The sequence below is a fragment of the Ochotona curzoniae genome, unplaced genomic scaffold, assembly GCF_017591425.1.
Source record: "Ochotona curzoniae isolate NIBS_2020 unplaced genomic scaffold, NIBS_Ocur_1.0 contig_48, whole genome shotgun sequence".
In the NCBI taxonomy this organism is placed as follows: Eukaryota; Metazoa; Chordata; class Mammalia; order Lagomorpha; family Ochotonidae; genus Ochotona; species Ochotona curzoniae.
This window is the reverse complement of record NW_024466391.1, coordinates 2,563,639-2,582,846: the sequence shown is the minus strand read 5'-3', so window position 1 is coordinate 2,582,846 and position 19,208 is coordinate 2,563,639. Positions and strand designations below refer to the sequence as shown.

General features: G+C 62.6%; 2 protein-coding genes across 3 annotated transcripts; both read right to left on the bottom strand.

The window, feature by feature from the left end:
* Positions 1-939: 939 nt before the first annotated feature.
* Positions 940-7,675, bottom strand: SLC17A9 (solute carrier family 17 member 9). Its single transcript, XM_040988273.1, has 13 exons — positions 7,523-7,675; positions 6,004-6,201; positions 5,651-5,790; positions 5,037-5,136; positions 4,319-4,449; positions 3,985-4,081; positions 3,762-3,858; positions 3,399-3,486; positions 2,952-2,986; positions 2,681-2,796; positions 2,393-2,448; positions 2,269-2,298; positions 940-1,999 (listed from the first exon to the last, which is right to left on the bottom strand). Exons 1-13 carry the CDS (start codon positions 7,576-7,578, stop codon positions 1,836-1,838), a joined length of 1,308 nt encoding a protein of 435 aa, XP_040844207.1. The 5' UTR covers positions 7,579-7,675; the 3' UTR covers positions 940-1,835.
* Positions 7,676-12,850: 5,175 nt separating this feature from the next.
* On the bottom strand, positions 12,851-16,583 carry GID8 (GID complex subunit 8 homolog). Of its 2 annotated transcripts, none has more exons than XM_040988284.1 (5): positions 16,466-16,583; positions 15,019-15,143; positions 14,550-14,746; positions 14,273-14,470; positions 12,851-13,346 (listed from the first exon to the last, which is right to left on the bottom strand). In XM_040988284.1, exons 2-5 carry the CDS (start codon positions 15,134-15,136, stop codon positions 13,173-13,175), a joined length of 687 nt encoding a protein of 228 aa, XP_040844218.1. In that variant the 5' UTR covers positions 15,137-15,143; positions 16,466-16,583; the 3' UTR covers positions 12,851-13,172. The 2 variants fall into 2 exon arrangements, with proteins under 2 accessions (XP_040844218.1, XP_040844219.1); XM_040988285.1 differs by lacking the exon at positions 16,466-16,583 and adding an exon at positions 16,248-16,262.
* Between the last annotated feature and the right edge of the window lie 2,625 nt (positions 16,584-19,208).

Below are 19,208 nucleotides of genomic sequence, written 5' to 3'. Positions count from 1 at the left end.
GCAGGCTGCAGCTGAAGGACCGGGGGAGCAAACGCCGGGCCCGGGCAGGGGAACCGGCCCAGGCAGGACGGCTGCAGCTCCTGAGAGGTGCCCACAGGTTACAGAAAAGTGACTGAGGGCGCTCAGGAGGGGACGGCCCTGTGCACCAGAGGGCGTGGGAGGGCCTGGGGGACCTCAGTGGGAGGGCCTGGGGGGGAGGGCCTGGGGGGACCTCAGTAGGAGGGCCTGGGGGGGAGTTCTGAGGGCCCTCGGTGGCCATGGCCTTAGTTTTGGGAGCCGAGTTCTTGAGCTGGACATGATGCTGTCCACCCATGGCGTGACGTACTTACTACCCCAACACGGAGCATGACACAGGCCCCTCCCTTATTTGCAGCCTTGGGGGGTGGGCAGGTGGGCAGGGGGACAGGAGCTGGTGCACAGGACCCTGGTACCTGCAGGTGCTGGGCTCCTTGACCAGGAACCCCCGACCTGCACTCAGCCAACCAGGTGCCCTGGAGGCCTGCAGCAAGGCCATCCTGAATTGTGACCCGGCCACGATGGGGCGTCCCCCGCTGCCACAGGCTGTGCTGGACTCTGGTCAGGACTCAGGGTGGATGCCGGCTGCTGCAGGGTAGGTGCTTCCGGGGCACCCACGACCGTGTGGAGAGCCAGGCCTCTTGGCCTCCCATCCAGCTCTCGCTGATGCCTCCCAGGGCAGGGCTGCGGGCGAGGCCCAGGTGGGGGGGCTGCCGGCGATGGCCTAGGTGGGGGGCTCCCGTGGCCCAGGTGGGGGGCTCCCGTGGCCCAGGCGGGGGGCTCCCGTGGCCAGGACCAGGTGGGGGACTCCCGTGGCCTGGCCACCATGGGCATTTGGAAAACGAGTGAGCAGGCAGACAGCTCCCTTCTGTTCACTCCCTGTCTGGGGAACTGAAGGTGCCACTCCGCAGCTCACCTGCCAGCCACCACGGTTGCCCGCTCTGGAAAGTTCCATGGAGAATGGACAGCAAGCCCCCTGGGGGCCCCTCCCCGCCCTCCCTGCCCCTGGCTGGACCCTGGCTGGCTTCCTGAGTGCGCCACATGAAGTCTTCCACAAGTACCCATCTTAGCAGACTTCTTCATTGATTTGCAAAGCAGGGAAAAGAAACCTCACACCCATCAGGGCTGGGCTCAGGCTAAAGCCAGGAGCCTGGAGCTCCTTCTGGGCCTCCCACGTAGGTGCAGGGGCCCAAGCGCTCGAGCCATCACCCACTGAGCCCCAGGACACGTGAGAGCAAGGACTGGGTCCTGAGTGCAGGAGCTGGGACTTGAACTCAGGCCCTTCATTAACCACTGAGTGCACGAGGGTTAGCCCAATGCACCCTCTTTCCTCAACAATGGAGCAGTAGCCGCCACTAAGCAAGGCTCCCTGCAGTGCCCTGGCAGTGCCCGCTGCCCATCCATGAGGCCAACGGCTTCTTGGTGTGAGCGACAGTGCAGACGATGCCAGGGGAGGGGTGCAGAGCCAAGGCCCCCCATAGGTGCCGGAGGGGTGTCCAGGTCTGCTCAGGACACAGCTGCTGGCGGGGGAGGGGAAATTCACAGGATGGGGTTGGGGTCCCTGCAGCCACTGGCTACCCTCTGGCCTGGGGTCGGGGGTAGTTCCTCAGGCCAGCAGCCAGGAAGAGCTGCCTGGGTGTCCAGCAGCAGTAGTGCCCACTCAGGCCCCGTGGTCATGCCAGTCTTGCAAGAAGGGTGGGGCCACTACAGGTGGGGAGACTGAGGCACAGGCAAGGCCAGTTTGGGCTTCCACATCCGCCTTGGCTCTTCTGGGGGAGCCTTTGCCGCCAAGTCTCTGGGAGGGCCCTGGAGGCACGGGGCTACAAGTCTTGCCAGGAAGGGCCCAGGTCAATCCTATGGGCTTGTCCGAAGGCCAGGAAGCTGCACAAGCCCAGGGCGTTGACTGCCGCCCCCAGGTGGAAGAGGCTGGCCCAGGAGCCCGTGCTCTCAATCAGGTATCCGCTCACATACACGCCCAGCACACCTGCCGGGAGAGACCAAGGGAGTGCCCCACGGCCCACACTGCCACGAGCTCCCAGCCGAGCACAGAAACCCAAGGGGAGTCAGGACCAGGCTCGGAGGGCCCAGTGTCCTCCCTCCCCAGGGGCTGGGGCCCTCAGGCAAGCCCGGGATCCAGGCTCAACAGACCCTCAGCCCCTGGGCGGGCTGCCACCACCCACGCCCTGGCCTGTCTCCTGGGGGACTCAGACTCCACGGGCAGAGGCAGCCTTGGGCACAGAGAGCACGTCTTACCTGCCAGGGCCCCAGCTGTGTTGGCCACACCTGTGGACAGGCCAGAGCAAAGACAGTGGGTCAGAGAACATTGTGGGGTGCCGGGGGCAGGACGGATCACAGCTGGAGGGGGAGAGAACCTCACCGAAGAGAAAGCCGGCATAGGACGGGGCCAGGTCCTGGACGTTCACTGAGATGCCGCTGTGGGGAAGCAGACGGGGCCGGCGGTCACGGGCAGGGGACGGAGGGGGACGGGGCCGGCGGTCACGGGCAGGGGACGGAGAGTGGGCCCGGCGGCCAGAGGCAGGGGATGGAGAGGGGGATGTGGCTAAGGCTGGGAGAAGCCACAGCCTGGGGAAGGGTCCTATAGTGGCTGGCTCCTCAGCCCTGTCCCGCCTCTGGTCCCTGGGCAGCACGGGTGGCTGGCTGTTACCTATGGTTGAAGGTCTGCAGGCCAATCGAGGCTGTGGCAAAGGCCACAGAGGAGAAGAAGCTGCGGCTGTGTCCCACACCTAGCCCACAGACGCTGGACAGGCCGAGACCCAACACCTGCAAGAGGGTCGGTCATCAGGGAAGCTGGGCTGGGGTCATATGGCCGGTGTGGGGGTGACCAATGGTCCTGGTGCAGGGTGCAGGGCAGTGTCGGGTCCTAGCGTGGGCTCATGGGGTGGGAGCTGCCCACAGAGGCCCTGGCGTCCCCCTACCTGCATGAGTTTCCGCACTGTGATGGTTCTGTAACCTGGTGAGAGACGGAGTTGGAAGGGAGGCTGCCCATCGGCCCAGCTGCTCCGGCCGTCCATGGCAGGGAGGGACAGGGCTCCCTCTGGCAGCCACAGCCTGTGCGTGTGCAGGCCTGAGGCACCGGGTGGGCTTATGGCTGAAACAGCAGCGCCCCCTAGTGGCTCCCAGAGGCTTATGGAAAACATGGGCGTTGTGACCTGACCCCAGGAAGGCCTTCCCTTATGCCCACTGGTGGCAAGCAGCCTGGGGCAGAAACACCTGGCTGGAGGCGTGGGCGGCTGGTCGGGTCCCAGCTAGCTGCAGCGGCTCCTAAGCGCCAGGGGGCCCCATGCCACAGCGGGGTCTGGGGTGTGGACTCCTGTGGGTCACATCCAGAGGGAGGCTGCCCCCTCCTCCCCTGCTGGGCTCACCTTGGCTGATGAGGTGATCAGCAAGTAGACCACCGAGCAGCCCAATGGGGATGGCCACGAGCCAGGGCACCACATTGAAGATCCAGCCCTAGGGCGGGGCAAGGTCTCAGAGCCAGCTGCACAGCAGTCTCTGCCCACACTGTCCACAAGGGTGGCCGCCACACGGCCCCACACCCAGTGGCTCCAGCCAGGCCACGAGGACATCTGACCCCAGCAGTGGACACGGACACCTCGGGCCATGAGCCCGGCTGCGCCTCAGCTACCCCAGGACAGGCACCAACTCTCCGCTCCCCCCCAGCAGGGGCTGGCCCTCGGGCCCCAACCACAGCCCCCAAAGACTCCCAGGCCCTCCCGGCCCCGTACCTGGGCATGGGGGAAGGTCTCCTGGAAGAAGGCGGGTAGCCAGGAGAGGAGGGTGAAGTAGGAGCATGCTGAGGAGAGCTGGGAAAAGACAACGGCCCTGCGGGCGCCCAGCTCGTGGGCAGCTGGGTCTCAGCCCACCCCGCCCCTGCACCCCACCCAGGCCTCGATCCCGCCCCTGCATCCCCCAACCCAACCCACCCTATTGAGTGCCATCTGGACTCACCACACAGATGGCCTCCGGAAGAGCAGTCTCCAGGGCACCCGGGCTGGTCGAGCGGAGGGTGGGCCTCGCAACAGGAGCCCAGGGGCCAGGCTGTGGTCTGAGGGGGCAGGTTGGGACCAGCGACAGGAGGGTCAGGATCCGGATACCCGAGGGAAGCCCTCAGCCCTTCTGCATCTCTGTGCTCACGTCTCCCGTGTCTGCCGCAGCTCCGTGGGCATCCTCTGAGCTGGACGGCCCAGGGCAGGCAGAGGGCTTGGCCGCCGGGCGCTGCAGGCTGACCCGTCTCTGGTGCGCCCTCGTCCCCCCGGCCTCCCAGCGTTGCGTCCTTGTTTACCTGCTCCATTCAGCAGGTGCCTGTACACGCAGCCTGCCCAGAGCAAGGTGAGGCCGCCCGAGAAGTAGAAGACGCTTTGCCATCCACAGCAGTCCAGCAACAGGGAGCCCACGGCGCCAGTGACCAGTGTCCTGGGAGGGCAGGGCAGGGTGACCGCGCTGTGCCCACAGGTGGGCGTGGATCTGGGGTGCAGGCTGCGGGTGGCGGGTGGCACTGACACCACAGACCCGGACTACACGAGTGCCTGTGTTGTTGCTTACCCTTCTTTACGCATCCCAGAGGAAACTGCAAGGAGCTTGCTCAGTGCAGAGGCGAAACACCAGCCTACAGTCCGCCCCGCCAATCACCCCACTGTCCACCCCGGGTCCTGCTGACTGGCTGGACATCGTCACTCCCACGGTGGACAGAGTGGGCGCACCATGCGTTCCCCATGTGACCCTCATATGACTGCTCCCCATGGTGCTGCTGGCGAGGTGGGGCCCCCAGAGGAGCAGCCAGGCCCCTTGTCTGAACCCGTCCCTGTCATGGTCCCCAGGCACCTGGGGCTGTTTGCCCTCCCTGAGCTTGAACTTGGCAGTCTGTGGGGAGCTGGGACCAGGGCTCCCTGGTGGGGGGAACCTGTGGCAGAGCCCCAGCCTATAGCATCTGCTGCAGCCGCCCACAGAATGGCAGACAAGGACGGACAACATGAGGTCCAGCCCTGAAAGGTGGGACATACCCGCACTGGGTGCCAGAACCCACAGTGCTGTAAGCCAAGGCCCGCTCGCTCTCGCGCACCTTCTGGGCCAGCAGACTGCTCAGCGCCGGGAAGTGGACCCCTGGAATGACAGGGGCAGCACCGCAAGGGGCATGAACCCTGGGAAATGGCAGGGACAGCACTACAGGCCTATCTCCCTGGGGCTGCTCACGCACGCCCACTCAGGCCCTCCCTGCTGAGGCAGCCCACCCCTCACTCCCCCCTCCCCCCTGGGCTGGGGAGAAGCTGAGGTGCATATGAGGTGCAGGCTCCCTGCCCCCTGAGCCTCCCTCTGTCCACCCGACACTGGCCCAGGGCGCTGTGGGAGGACCACGAGGACACCCACACCCTAATGGGTGCCTGATGCCCCAGGGCTCCCTGTGACCGAGCAGCTTCAAGGTCTGCCGTCAGAGCTCGGCATCTCAGCACCCAGGTGAGCTCAGGCAACTCCCAGCCAGGAGTTAGACCCCCTGCGTGCCCCAGCTGGCCCTATATGCAGGCTGCCTGCGCCTGGAGGGGCACACGCATGGACCACCACACACACACAGGCAGGGCAAGGGCACACACGTGAGGAGCCAGCCCGAGACACTCCTTACCTTGGAGCAGGCCCGTGAGGGCCCGAGAGCAGCTCAGGAAGAGCAGGTGGGTGCTGCCCAGGCTGGTGAGCAGTGGTGTGGCGGCCGTGAGGCAGCCCCAGGCGGAGGCCGACAGCACGATGACCCTCTCGCCCCCGAAGCTGGGGGCGACACGAGGAGGACGATCTGGGGCTGGCCACGGGCAGGGCAGCCCACCCACAGCCTCTGCCTGGCCGTCCGCGCAGTGGTCCTGCGGACATAGGCCTGGCCCGGATGGCTTCCACCCCACCCCTCGTTGTAGCAGTGCAGGTCCTCGCCCAGGTGGGGGTGGGCCGCAGGCTCCCTGGGGCCTGGCGGAGGGCAGGGCAGCGTACCGGTCTCCGAGGTGGCCGCCCACGACCTGAGTGAAGCAGTAGCCCCAGAAGAAGCTGCTGAGGGCAAGGCCAGCTTCCTTCTTGTTCCAGCCGAAGTCCTGACTCATGGCAGCCGCGCAGATGGGCAGGCTGCAACGCGCACAATACAGCAAGCAGGTGCCCAGCAGCAGGGTCCCTGTCCACACGTGGCAGTCTGGCCTGCAGGGGGGGAAGCCTAGGTCAGTGTGGGGGCTGTGGCAGCGGGGTGCCCCCTCCCAGCTTTCCATGGGTGCTGGGGCCGCACCCGCTCTTCTACAGGGCAACTTGGCAATGGGCAAAGGTCGGAGCGCACCTGCCCACTGAGTCCTGAAGGATGCAGGCAGGCCTGAAGGCATCCCTGAGTGAGACCAGTGTGCCTGGCAGGATGTGGTGCCTGCGGGGCTTGCCTTGGGGCACCTGGCTGGGCCCCAGGAAGAGGGCATTTGGGAAACCAAGGGAACCTTCCAAGTAACGTGTACCCTATGCCATGGCTGAACCTGTCTGTCGTCCGTGGAGACCAGGGGTGACTAGCCCCGGGACAGCCAGGTGGCACTGACTGCCACGTCCACCCCCGCAGTCAGCACCCCCTCAGCTTCCTCCTTGGCTGTCTGCTCCTGAGCTGGGCAGGAGAGGAAGTCTAGCAGGGCAGGTGGTCCTAGTTGCTCAGGGCTTTGTGAGCTAGTTGAGACCCAGGGCCTAGAACCTTCCAAGGCCAGGTCAGAAAGCCCACAGAGCTGCTGGGCCTGGGGCAGCCCTGGGCGTGGGCAGGCAGCCTGGGCTGGCCAGGGGTGGGGGCGGCATGAGCAGGGACCCAGTTCTCCCTGTAACTGACACCTGGCCGTGACTTGGTCTCCTATAGAGCCACACCTTCCTGCCTTTCCCAGCAGCACCAGGGCAGCAGCGCCCAGCTAGGGTGTCCAGCAGTCAGGGGACCTCAGTGCACAGGCCCAGGGTGGGGTGGGGGCTCATGGCAGTTGGGGGACCCCTGCTCAGACCCTTGTACGGGCAGCTACCACCTAGCCATGGTTTTCAGGAAGTAGCTTGGGAGGGGAAATGACCCCCTGGGCTCTTTCTTCCTCCTGCTTCCCCCACTCCCGCCATGCCAAGGCCAGCGTGCCCCCAGCTACTGCCCTGCGATGCCCCCGGCCGCTGCCCTGCGATGCCCCCGGCCGCTGCCCTGCGATGCCCCCGGCCACTGCCCTGCAATGCCCCCGGCCGTTGCCCTGCGATGCCCCAGCCACTGCCCTGTGATGGCTCCGGCCGCTGTCCTGTGATGGCTCCGGCCGCTGCCCTGCGATGCCCCCGGCTGCTGCTGTGCAGTTTCCCAGCGCTGCCCCTTGCCCGTTGCTCCCACCCGTCCCAGCCAGGCCTCATGGACACGGGGAAGTCCTGGGTCCTCTCTGGGCAGTCCCAGGCAGTGCTTTTGGTGCGGGGTGAGGTGGTGGTGATCCCCCCACATCCAGCTCCACCTGCTCCCTCCCCCAGTGCCCGATTCCTCCACCTGGACCAGTGGGCCTCCTCAGCCATGTCCCTGCGGGCCTCATGCGGGGGCTGCATCAGGGTCCTGACTATTGCCAGCCTGCCTCCGGTTCCGAGCCGCGGGGGCCTTTGGGCAGCGCCGCCCAAGTCCACGTGTCAGTCCCAGCTGCGCTTCCGTCTGGCTCCCAGGAGCTTCGCCCCCATGGCCGCGAGCCGCCGGGGCGTGGCCGGCCAGACGGTCCCGCCCTGCCGCCCGCCCCGCCCGGGCTCCTGGGGCGGCTGACCCCAGGAGCTTCCTGCCGCCCAGGGTGCCTCGCTCCCCGGGGTGCCATAGCGCAGACAGGCGGGCAGACAGGCGGACGGGGTGGCTGCCACCCATGGAGACCCGGCGGGGGCCCAGCCCAGGGCTCTGAGGGTCCCTCTGGAGCCTCGCCCTCCTGGCGTCCAGCTGTAGGGAGGTGCATCTGCAGGCGCTTGCGGCAGTTGGAGGCAGCAGCTGGCTTCCCGCGGATGAACAGCCGCGGGAAAGCGCTGGCCGGGCGGTCCCTGACGCGCAGTGGGCTGCGTTGCTCCGGCTGGCCTGAGCACAACTTTTGAAGGTTCTGAACAGTAGGTGGCCGGGTCACCTTGGGCGTCTTGTCCTGCTTCCCCTGACTCCCTCGACCCAGGTGCTTGGAGTCTCCCATGCTGGCCTCGGAGGGCAGTGCAGCCCACAGGCAACCTGTATGTGCCCTCAGGGGAACCGCACCAGAACCTAGAGACACAGGCAATCTGCTCTGCCTGGGATGATGCGGCTCCACCTCCCGTGTCCTCCCGTGGCCTGGTGGACGGCTGGCCCACCTGGGATGATGCGGCTCCACCTCCCGTGTCCTCCCGTGGCCTGGTGGACGGCTGGCCCACCTGGCCAGCATGACGGCAGTGTTGGGCATGAAGAAAGTGACACGGGCCCGGTGGTGTGGCCTAGCAACTAAAATCTTCGCTTTGAGTGTACCGGGATCCCATATGGGCGCCAGTTCTAATCCCAGCAGCTCCACTTTCCATCCAGCTCCCTGCCTGTGGCCAGGGAAAGCAGTGGAGGACGGCCCAAAGCCTTGGGACCCTGCACCCACGTGGGAGACCTGGAGGAGGCTCCTGGCTCCTGGTTTTGGGTCGGCGCAGCACCGGCCGTTGCGCTCCCTTGGGGAGTGAATCATTGGACGGAAGATCACTGTCTCTCCTCTTCTCTGTATATCTGACTTTCCAACAAAAATGAAATAAATCTTTTAAAAGAAAAAGTGTCACACACCAACTACACACGCAGGATGCCAGCTGCTGCACAGAGGAAATGGCCGTCCATTCACCCCAGCACTCCACCTTGAGGCACATGGCCCTGGAAATTCTGCATAACCAGGCAGCCTAAAGGCTCTCACTGCAACCCTGCTTTAGTTTATTATTTATTTTTATTTTTGAAGTTTTCTTCTTAAAGATTTTTTTTAATTGGAAAGACAGATATGGAGTGAAGAAGAGATGGAAAGATTTTGTATCTGCTGGTTCACTCCCCAAATGGCCGCAACAGCCGGAGCTGAGCCAAAGCCAGGAGCCTCCTCCGGGTTTCCATGTAGGTGCAGGTCCTCAGGCTTTGGGCTGTTCTTGCTGCTTTCCCAGGCCACAAGCGGGGCACTGGATGGGAAGTGGAGCAGCCGGGACATGAACCAGTGTTTGTATGGGCTGCCAACGCTTATATGCAGAGGATTAGCCAATTGAGCTACCAGGCCAGTCCCTTTATTATTTATTTTTTAAATGATTGATGATGGTAACATAGTTGATGAGGGTGGGAAAGGTCAAGGATCAGGGGGTGGTGGGTGAGACCCTGGCATACAATCTTTTTCTTCTTCCCATATGTGGGGGAGAGGGGAATCCAAGAGGAGACCACGCCCTGCCTCCCAACTGTGACTACCCAGGGGACTGGGCACTGCCACCAGATGTCACCCCAGGGTCCCCACTGTGGAGCGCTGAGGTTTCTGCTCAGGTGTTTTCAATAGTTCTGGGATGCTGCTGCTCCCAGGATGAGAACATCCTTCCCGGGTCAATGGCTGCCGCAGCCTGCCTCTGAGTCTCCACTGGCGCAGAAACTTGCTGTCAAGCTTGGCTGGATGGTTGATCGGTTTGTTCTGCCCTCCATCCTCGGCCCAGCCCAGCCCACCACACATACACCTTCATGTACACCAGGGGAGCTGCAGCCCAGAAGGACCCCCAGTCCCCCACTGGACAGGCCCCTCCGCTCTGGTTCCTGTGCCTGCCAGCATGTGCAGTGGACTGGTCCATTCTGCCCCACATCCCATTGAGATCTCGTGTACATCATTGAGCATTGAAGCTCAACTCAACCAAATTGATTCCCACACTCAGGCTAGCGGGTGCCACCGCCACCATCTGTCCAGCCAATCCCACCCTGAGTCCTGGTCTCATGCTCACCAGTGGGAGTTGCAGCCCATCAGAGAGGAGCCGACAACCCCTCCCTTGGGCCCACCCCTCACCCTGGATCTCACACCCCCCGGGGTGGCTTTGTGGTCTAGCTTGACAGGACTTGCCCCTAGTCCTAGCACTTGCCAGCTATGCTGCAGCAAAGCCCATCCTGTTGTGGGCTAAGGAGTTGATTAGTACTGGTTGAACTGGGCAGGAACAGGAACTGGGCTGGTGGCTAAACACACCTAGACTAATTGGACTCATCTGTATCCAATTCCTTGGCTAAATTAGGACTGGGCGAGGAAAGTATATAAGGAGGTGAAGGAGCAATAAAGGGAGACTTGGCAGAGACTTCTACCATCACTGGTCTCCTGTCAGTGCTTCATCCCTAGATCCTCTCCCTGCCCACGTTACTGGCTCTGCTGGTCGGAGCATCTTCCCACCTGCCCTTATTCTGGCTCATGCCTGTGCCAGTGGATACAATCAGTCTCCCCAGCCTGGCTCTCTCCCTAACTTGTTCACATGTAGGCCAATAGGTGTTGTAGCCCTGTGCAGCCCCGTTTCAGCTCTCATGCTTGCCAGTCTGGCATGGCCCAGCAAGGGAGTCCCCACCACTCCCCTGCCAGGTTCAACTCCACATCCCGGTCTCATGTGTGCTGGTGGGTGCTAGGGCCCAGTCTGGCATGGCCCATCTTACCTTGGCATTTGCAGGTGAGTGCTATAGCCTGGCCCAGCCTGGTTTGTTGCCATTCCAGTTGATGCTGGTTGGAGCTACTGCCCAGCTTGGTATGGCCAGCCCCCAGTCCCAGCCCTAATGTGAACTGGCTGGTGATGTGACCTGATCCAGCCTGTCCTGCACCCCATCCTGGTTCTCAGATCTGCCAGTTATGAACTGGTCCAGCCTGGCATGCCCCCAAACCTAAACCACAGGTACGACAGCCGATACAGTAACCTGCTCTGCCCTGGCTGCTCCCGGCCTTGGTTCCTGCGCTCACCTGCACGGACTGCATCCTGACAGAGTGCCCCAACCTCCTCTATTGGGTCTCCTCTCAGTAGCAGATCTTGCGCATACTGGTGGGTCTTTGGCTCAGGCTTGGTCTACCTCCTGTCTTTTAAAAAAAGATTTATTTGTTTATTGGAAAGTCAGATATCCAGAGAGGAGGAGAGATAGAGGGGAAGATCTTCCGTCCGATGATTCACTCCCCAAGTGAGCGCAACGGCTGATGCTATGCCGATCCGAAGCCAGGAGCCAGGAACTTCTTCCAGGTCTCCCACACGGGTGCAGGGTCCCAAAGCTTTGGGCCGTCCTCAACTGTTTTCCCAGGCCACAAGCAGGGAGCTAGATGAGAAGTGGAGCTGCCGGGATTAAAACCAGTGGCCATATGGGATCCTGGCATGTTCAAGGTGAGGACTTTAGCTGCTAGGCCATGTTGCCAGGCCCCAGGCCTGTTCTTAGCCCTAGATCTTTCACATGCCAGTGGTTGCTCTGACCCAGCTCGGCACAGCCCATCCCCAGCTTGCCCCGACTCCCAACTCTCGCTGGTCAGTGCTGCAGCCTGGCCCTGCCCAGTCTGCTCCCATGCACGATTCATGCAAGCCAGTAGGTCGGATAGCCTAGCCAGGCATGCTCTGCATTCCAGCCCGGCTCCTGCACTCGACTCTGGCCCCTTTAATCCCTCTGTATCTCCCTCACATCATCCTGAGCTGATCCGCAGCTAGGAACCAGGAGCTTCTTCCTGTTCTCCCACGTGGGCGCAGGGGCTCAAGGACTGGAGCCGGATCACAAGTGGAGCAGCTGGAACACAAACCAGTGCCCATATGCAATTCAGTGCTTACAAGGTAGCAGGTTAGCCCTTTGATTCATTGTGCCAGCCCTGTTCTTTGAAAGGCGCATCTCAGAGGAGGGAGAGATCTTCCATCTGGTAGTTCACTCCCCAAAGCTCTGCAACATCCTGGACTGAGCCAATCCGCAGCCAGGAGCCAGGAGCTTCCTCAGGGTCTCCACGTGGGTGCAGGGGCCCAAGGAATTGTGCTCCTGGGCCACGAGCAGGCAGCTGCATGGGAAGTGCAACAGCAAGGACATGAACCAGTTTCCTTAGGAGAGGCCACTGCCACAGGTAGCGGAGTAGCTTACTCTGCCCGGCCCTCCCCACTGGCTGAACCTAGATAGCCAGGGCTGGGCCACAACGCCCAGGCTTCCCATGGTGGATAAGCCGCGCCCACAGCCCCGGAGGGGCCTGGCAGTTCTCACACATGCTCATTCTGGGTCCGCTGGGTAGCTTGCAGCTCGCTGCTTTCACTGACACATCTCCCTGTGCCGGCGTAGTCAGCACATCAACTACCTGAAGCTCAAGGTCCCTTCCCTCATGGCTTTGCCTCGGATCTTGGCAAATGCTACTGTGTGAAGACGATCACAGAGGAGGGGGCTCTGCTTCAGTCCCCCTTAACCACAGCACACTGCCACATGCCACACCATGTAACACAGGGGCGGAGCCCGGAACAGGCAGCAGGCGCCTTGCTGAGGTGAAGTCCCAGGCCTCCCCAACACTCCAGAGCCACACGGTGGGCGGCTCTCCTGGCCTGCTCCGGCCTTCCCACCCCAGGCTGGCCCTTCCAGCTGCCTGCCCCCTGCGGCGCGCCTGGCAGCCCTCTCCCTGCTTGCGGCCCAGGACGCCCCAGTCCGAGGGACCCCCTGCCTGAGTGCTGCCATCTCCGCCTCCCACAGCTGGGCAGGCAGTCCTGGCCCTGCCCACAGCTGGCCTCTGGCCAGATGGCTCGACACCAGGAGAGCCTTCCTGCCCCAGCAGAGGCCAGCACGGCTGCCATTCCGGCCACCACACAGCCCCCCAGGCCCCAACCTGGAAGGCTGTGAGAGACAATGAGACTGGTTCAGAGAGGAGAGTCATTCTTCAAATTGGACAACCCTTTATTCGCAGCGACACTGCCTGGCAGATGGCCTGAGGTACCCGGCCCCTCAGCCAGCACAGCACCAAAATATACATATGTAAAAAACTAAGCTGCCCCGCCCTCAGAGCCCTGGAGCCGGGATTTACAAATGTATAGATTCTTTCCTATGAAAAACAGAAAACACACACACAGGAGGAGGAGGAGAACGCGGAGACTGGAGGGCTCTGTGTGCGTGCAGTGGCCCCACGCTCGCCGGCGTGCGGTACCCCTTGGCAGCTCAGGCCCTGGCAAGCAGGCGAGTCCGGCACCGCGGCCACGCGGCCTTACTTGGGCTCCTCGACCACACCCTTGCTGAGGTCTGTCATCTTGGGGTACTTCACTTTCTTCTGGTCCAGCTCGTTCTGAGCCCAGAGCAGGAGTTTCAGTAACTTGGCCAGCTTGGGTGTTGACTCGCGGTTCTCGTGATCGAGGACAGCCTGGTTGACTTCGCTCCACACCTGGAAGAGAGCAGCCGGGCGGTGTGCACGGCCTCCTGAGGGAGCCTGGCCGCGGCTGCTGGCAGCATGGCGGCAGGGCGAGGCAGCCAGTCGGTCCTGGCATGCTGCGAGCGGGGCCGGTGGCCTGGCGTGCAATCTTGCCATCCCAAACCAGAGCCAGTCCACTTCTGGCCCAGCTCCCTGCTAGTGGCCTGCAAACAGGAGAGCACGGACGCCTGGGCCCCTGCGCCCACCTGGGTGAGCCAGCCGGGGTTCTGGGCTCGGGGCGGTGGCCTGACCCAGCCCTGGCCACCATGGCCACCTGTGGAGTAAAGTGGTAGACAGGAGACCTCTGCTTCTCTGTCACTCTGCCTTTCAAGTAAACGAAACACGTTTTTCTAAGATTAGATTGATATTTGAAACGCAGAGTTATAAAAAGGAGAGGCAGAGGTCTTCCACCCTCAGATTCACTCCCTAACTGGTGAGAGCTGCGCTCATCTGAAGCCAGGCGCTCCACTGGGTCTCCCATGTGGGTGCAGGTCCCAAGGCCTTGGACCGTCTTCTGTTGCTTTCCCAGGCCACAAGCAGGGGGCTGAATTGTGGGGCAGCCATGACTTGGTGCCTGTGTAGGATGTGGGGACTGCAGGCTTAGCCAACCACTCCACTGCCTCAGCCTCCAGACCACAACCTAGAGAGCAGGAGGGTGGCCTCAGGACGACATGCCAAGCGGGTCTTCCAGGACGGGAAGCTGGGGCCTGGGAGGGCAAGCAGCCGCCCCAGGGCCAGGGCCCGACGGAGCTGCAGCAAAGGCAGACGTACTCGTCTTTCTGAACAAGCAGGGAGCTGCGACTGAGACACAGCACTGGGGGCCCGAGGCCATGCCCCACTCAGATGCAAAGCCTTGCGGCCTGCCCGGAGCCTGCAGGCCACCGCCTTTTGCTGCCTACCTTCTGCCTCTGCATCATGTGCAACAGGTCCCCAAAGGGCGACTCCTCGGGGCTGTCAAAGGCCAGCAGGGCCAGCGTGCGCTCCATCTCCGTCAGACACTCCCTGCTCTCCTCGCCCTGCTCCGCCAGCTGCGTCTGGGCGAACTCCAGCGCTGCCTCTGTCTCGCGCTGGCGGATCAGCTCAATCAGGTGCTGTTGCTGGCGGTCGGCGAGAGAAACGGGTTCAGCGGCCGCTCCAGCAGTGCGGTGTGGGGGGCCCCACCACGCTGAGCCTCACCTGCAGGTGGAAGTACAGGTACCGGTTGGTGTCCAGCAGCTCAGGGTGGAGGCTGTTGATGAGCGCGATGGCTTCCTGCACCTGTCCCTTTAGGATCATCTCTCGGATCTTGATGCGCTCGTCCAGCGTCTCCAGATCCACGCTGGGCTCAATCCCAGATTCCATCCGGAACTTCTCGGCCGCCTCCTTAAAGCCCTCTGCAAGAAAAGCCACCTTTACTACCAGCACTGACAGCTGGGGCCACAGGGCAGGAGGCCGAGCATGCGCGGGAGGGGCTGGGCTGCATGCCCTGAGGCCAGCGACTCACTGCAGGGCGGAGGGGCAGCTGTCACCAAGTGGCCCTCACTGCCCGCCCCTCGCTCCCCCTGCATCCTTCATAGACTCAGTCACCCAGGCCTCCCCAGAGCAGCTCCACGTGCAGGTCTTCCGCGCTGAGCAGGGCTCACGGTGGGGTCCTGCCAGTGGTTACCTGTGACCAGGTAGTTCATGATGAGCCTGTTCATGTCTGCTCGCTGCACGTGCAAGCTGTTGAGTTTTTCCATCCACTCATCCTTGGTGATCTCATCGGGCTTCTCTGTGTAGCTCATCCTGGTTCTGCAGAAGAGCAGCGGTCCTCAGCGCCCGGGAGGTGCCCGTGACCATGCCGTCACCTCCGGGGGCGAACGTGCAGCAGCACTGGCGGCCGCACCCTGCACACCTGCGTGTCTGGGAGAGGAGGAGGCCCCAGGCCCGCGGTTGAGGCGCAGCGGGTGCCGGAGGCCTGAGGAGCTGGGTGTGAGGTGCCCAGGGCGGCCATGGCTGCAGGCCTGGTCCCCCGGACAGACGAGCAGGGCAGCCTCTTGCACCAAGCTGAGCGCCTTGCCCCTCTGTGGGCACCTGGACCCCCGGGCACCCTAGCTGGTGTCTGTCAGCACTTTGCTCTCATGCAGCCTGGTGCAGACTACTGGCCCCACACAGTGTCTTCTGCTGACAGCTGTAGGCATTGCGCCACATATGGCTGCACTCCGTTAGCACAAAGCTCTGGCCTTCAGAGGCGGCCCTGGCTACTGGTCACCGTCACCCAGCAGTGGTGGAGAAGCTGCTAAACATTGGCAGGGCCCACGAGCAAGGCCCGGGGGAGAGGCCAGCAGCCCAGGTCCCAACAGGCATCTACACAGGAAATGCCACAACCGACGGTCAGCTCCAAGGATGTGCACAGAGGCCAGTGGCAAGTGTGCCGGCTGCCTGCCCAGCCCAGGCGGGGTCACACGCAAGGGAGAACAGGTTGGAGGAGCCGGGCGAGTCGGGTGACCCGGATCTCAGCTCGAGGCTGGACACGTTAATTAGGAAGCCAGGTCACCGTTGGGCTGCTCAAACGACGGCGAGCAAGGCAGGGGAGCCTCAGAGGCCCCTCGTGCAGGTGGCAGGAGCCCCCAAACCAGCCATACACCCCATAACCTCACACACAGACATCCCCCACCACCTTGCTGCAAGAACAGCAGCTCCATTTCAACCAGAGAGCCCCACATCTGTGCGACCTCTGACCCCGGGGTCCCTGCTCTGTGCCCACCATCCCTCCTGCCGTCCCTGCCTGGTCCTTCCTGCCCTGTGCTCGCCATCCCTGCTCCGTGCCCGCCGTCCCTCCCTGTCCCTGCTCCGTGCCCGCCGTCCCTCCCTGTCCCTCCCCGGTTCTCCCTGCTCCCTGTCCACCGTCCCTACCTGTACCTCCTGGTCCTCCCTGCTCTCTGCCCGCCGTCCCTCCCTGTCCCTCCCCGGTTCTCTCTGCTCCCTGCCCGCCGTCCCTCCCTGGTTCTCCCTGCTCCCTGCCCGCCATCCCTCCCTGTCCCTGCCCGGTCCTCCCTGTCCCGTGCCCGCCGTCCCTCCCGGTCCTCCCTGCTCCTCACCCCGCTCCCTCCCGGGCCCGCTGCAGCCCTCACGCTGCAGCACCCGCCTGCTGCGCGGCCGCTCGGGGCCGGGCCGGGGGCGCCCGACCGGGCGGACGGAGTGGACCGGGCCGCGGGAGTCGGACGCCGACGCGCCGAGGCCGCCCCTCGGCCAAGTCTCGCGAGATCGCGCGGCCGACTTCCGTTCCTGCGCAGAGCCTCCGGCGGCGCCCTCGCCCTACGGGTTGGCGCGAGAGTCAAAAGGCATCGCCGCCGGAGGCAAGATGGCGGCGGCGGAGGCGACGGGGCCCCTAGTGCTCGCGCGCTGACGGGACGTCCGGGCGGTCGGCGACGACTGCGAGCTGCAATTCTGTGGTCCGTGTGAGCCGGGGTTGGAGGACGGGGCGGCCTGGCCGGCGGGGCGAGCGTCCCCGGGGCTGTGGGGCCGAGGTGAGGCCGTGCAGCGGGGAGCCGGGCCGTCCCCGGAGGGGCAGCATCCTGGCCGCCCGGCGGCGGAGGAGGGCGGGCGGCGGCTCCGTGCGAGCGTCGTGGGGTCCGTCCGGCTCGGGAAGGATTGGGAGGCGGCCTGGGTGGGACTCGCGCCTGTGCGGGTCCTGGGTGGCCTCTGCTGGGCTCTGCGCGTGCCCACGTCGGGCCGGGCGGTCGAGGGCAAGGATGTGTTTTTGCAGGCCTTTTACCTTGTTTATTTATTCATCTTTAAACAGCTTTCAAAAGGGGTTATTTTATTTGAAAGCTAGCGTCATAGAGATGGGAGGAAAGGCAGAGAGAGATCCTTCGTTAAATGCTGGCCCACTCCCCCATGGCCGCAAGGGCTGGAGCTGAGCTGATCCCAGGTCGGGGTCTCCTGAGGCTCCCATGCAGGTGCAGGTCCCAAGGACTTGGCCCATCCTGCACTGCCCTCCCAGGCCACAGGCAGCGGCTGGAGCTGGGAACCGCGGGAGCCAGCACTATAGGCAGAGACCCAGCGTGCTGGATGACAGCACAGGTTCTGGCCCACTGAGGCGGCCCTGCACGGTGTCCAAAACGCCATGTTAGCTGAGATGACGGTCAGCCCATCCTGTCCCTGATCCTGCTCCTCAACACAGCAGGACCGCCCTTATGTCAGCAGACAGAATCACACACATGAACACTACACACACACAGACAGCACCACACATGTCACATGGACACCACCACACACGTCACACACATGGACACCATCATACACACGGACACTACCATACAGACCACACATGTGGACACCACCACACATGTCATACACATGTGGGCACTACCACACACATCACACACATGGACACCACCACACACGTCACACACATGGACACCACCACACACGTCACACACATGTGAGCACTACCACACACACCACACACATGGATACCACCACACACGTCACACACATGTGGATGCCACCACACATGTCACACACATGTGGACACTACCGCAACGTCACACACGGACACCATCACACATATCATACACATGGACACTACCACACACGTCACACACATGGACACCACCACACACGTCACACATGTGGATACTACCACACACACCACACACATGGACACCTGTCATACACATGTGGACATTACCACACATGTCACACACATGTGGACATCACCACACACGTCACACGGACACATCACATGTCATACACATGTGGACACCACCACACACGTCACACATGGACACCACACACACATCAAACACATATGGACTACCACACACGTCATACACACGTAGAACCTACAACACACATCACATGCATGGACACCACCACACACGTCACACACATGGGCACTGTATGTCAAACACATATGGACACCACACGTCACACCATGTGAAATCAGAGCACCACACCACACAGTGCAGTGTTACATATATACAAAACGTGCATGCCACACATGTTCACACACATGTACACGACACATCACATTCAAGTGCACAGTATCAGCACATACCACATGTACATACAGCACACAGATCACACACAGTGGGCAGTGCTGTCTGCCCTGTGTGCTCTATGGGGGCGGAGGGGCAGGTCTGCCATGGGACAGGGTTCCCTTTGTCTTCTTACAACCTTGCAAGTTTGTTTTCTGTTTCTCTGTAACTTAATCCATGTTAGGCACATCCCTAGGAGCTCCTGTTTAGTGTCGAGATCCTGACTTAGCACTGACTGTGTCAGTGGAAAGCCTGAAGAAGCAGGGAGAAACAGCATACAGACAAGGCAGGCTTGACCCTGTCCCCTTCCTGGGTGAGTGTGTGCTGGGCAGGCCGTGGCATCCGAGAAGATTCTGACACAGGAAGGGCAGCTTCAGAATAAAACTGAAGTTCTCTTGTTTAGAAAAGAAACATTTTATTGGCAAGACAAAGATCTTCCATCCGCTGGTTCACTCCCCAAGTGGCCACAGTGGCTGTAGTTGAGCTGATCTGAAGCCAGGAGCCTCTTCTGGGTCTCTCATGCGGGTGCAGGGTCCGAAGGCCTTGGGGTGGCTTCTGCTGCTTTCCCAAGCCACGGGCAGGGAGCTGGATGGGAAGTGGAGCAGCTGGGACTTGAACTGGAGTGCACATGGGAAGGCAGGGACACAGGTTGAAAGCCTTGCGTCCCCTGGGTGTCCTCTGCAGTGTCATTTGGAAATCTGCCAGGCCATTGTGTCGCTCAAGTTGGGTGCACATCCCATCTTCACTGTTCTGTGTCTGTGAACGAGGCACGAAAACGAGTTGCTTTATACAGTCCTGAGTAAATCCAAATTCTGGAAGGTTACTTTTTAGG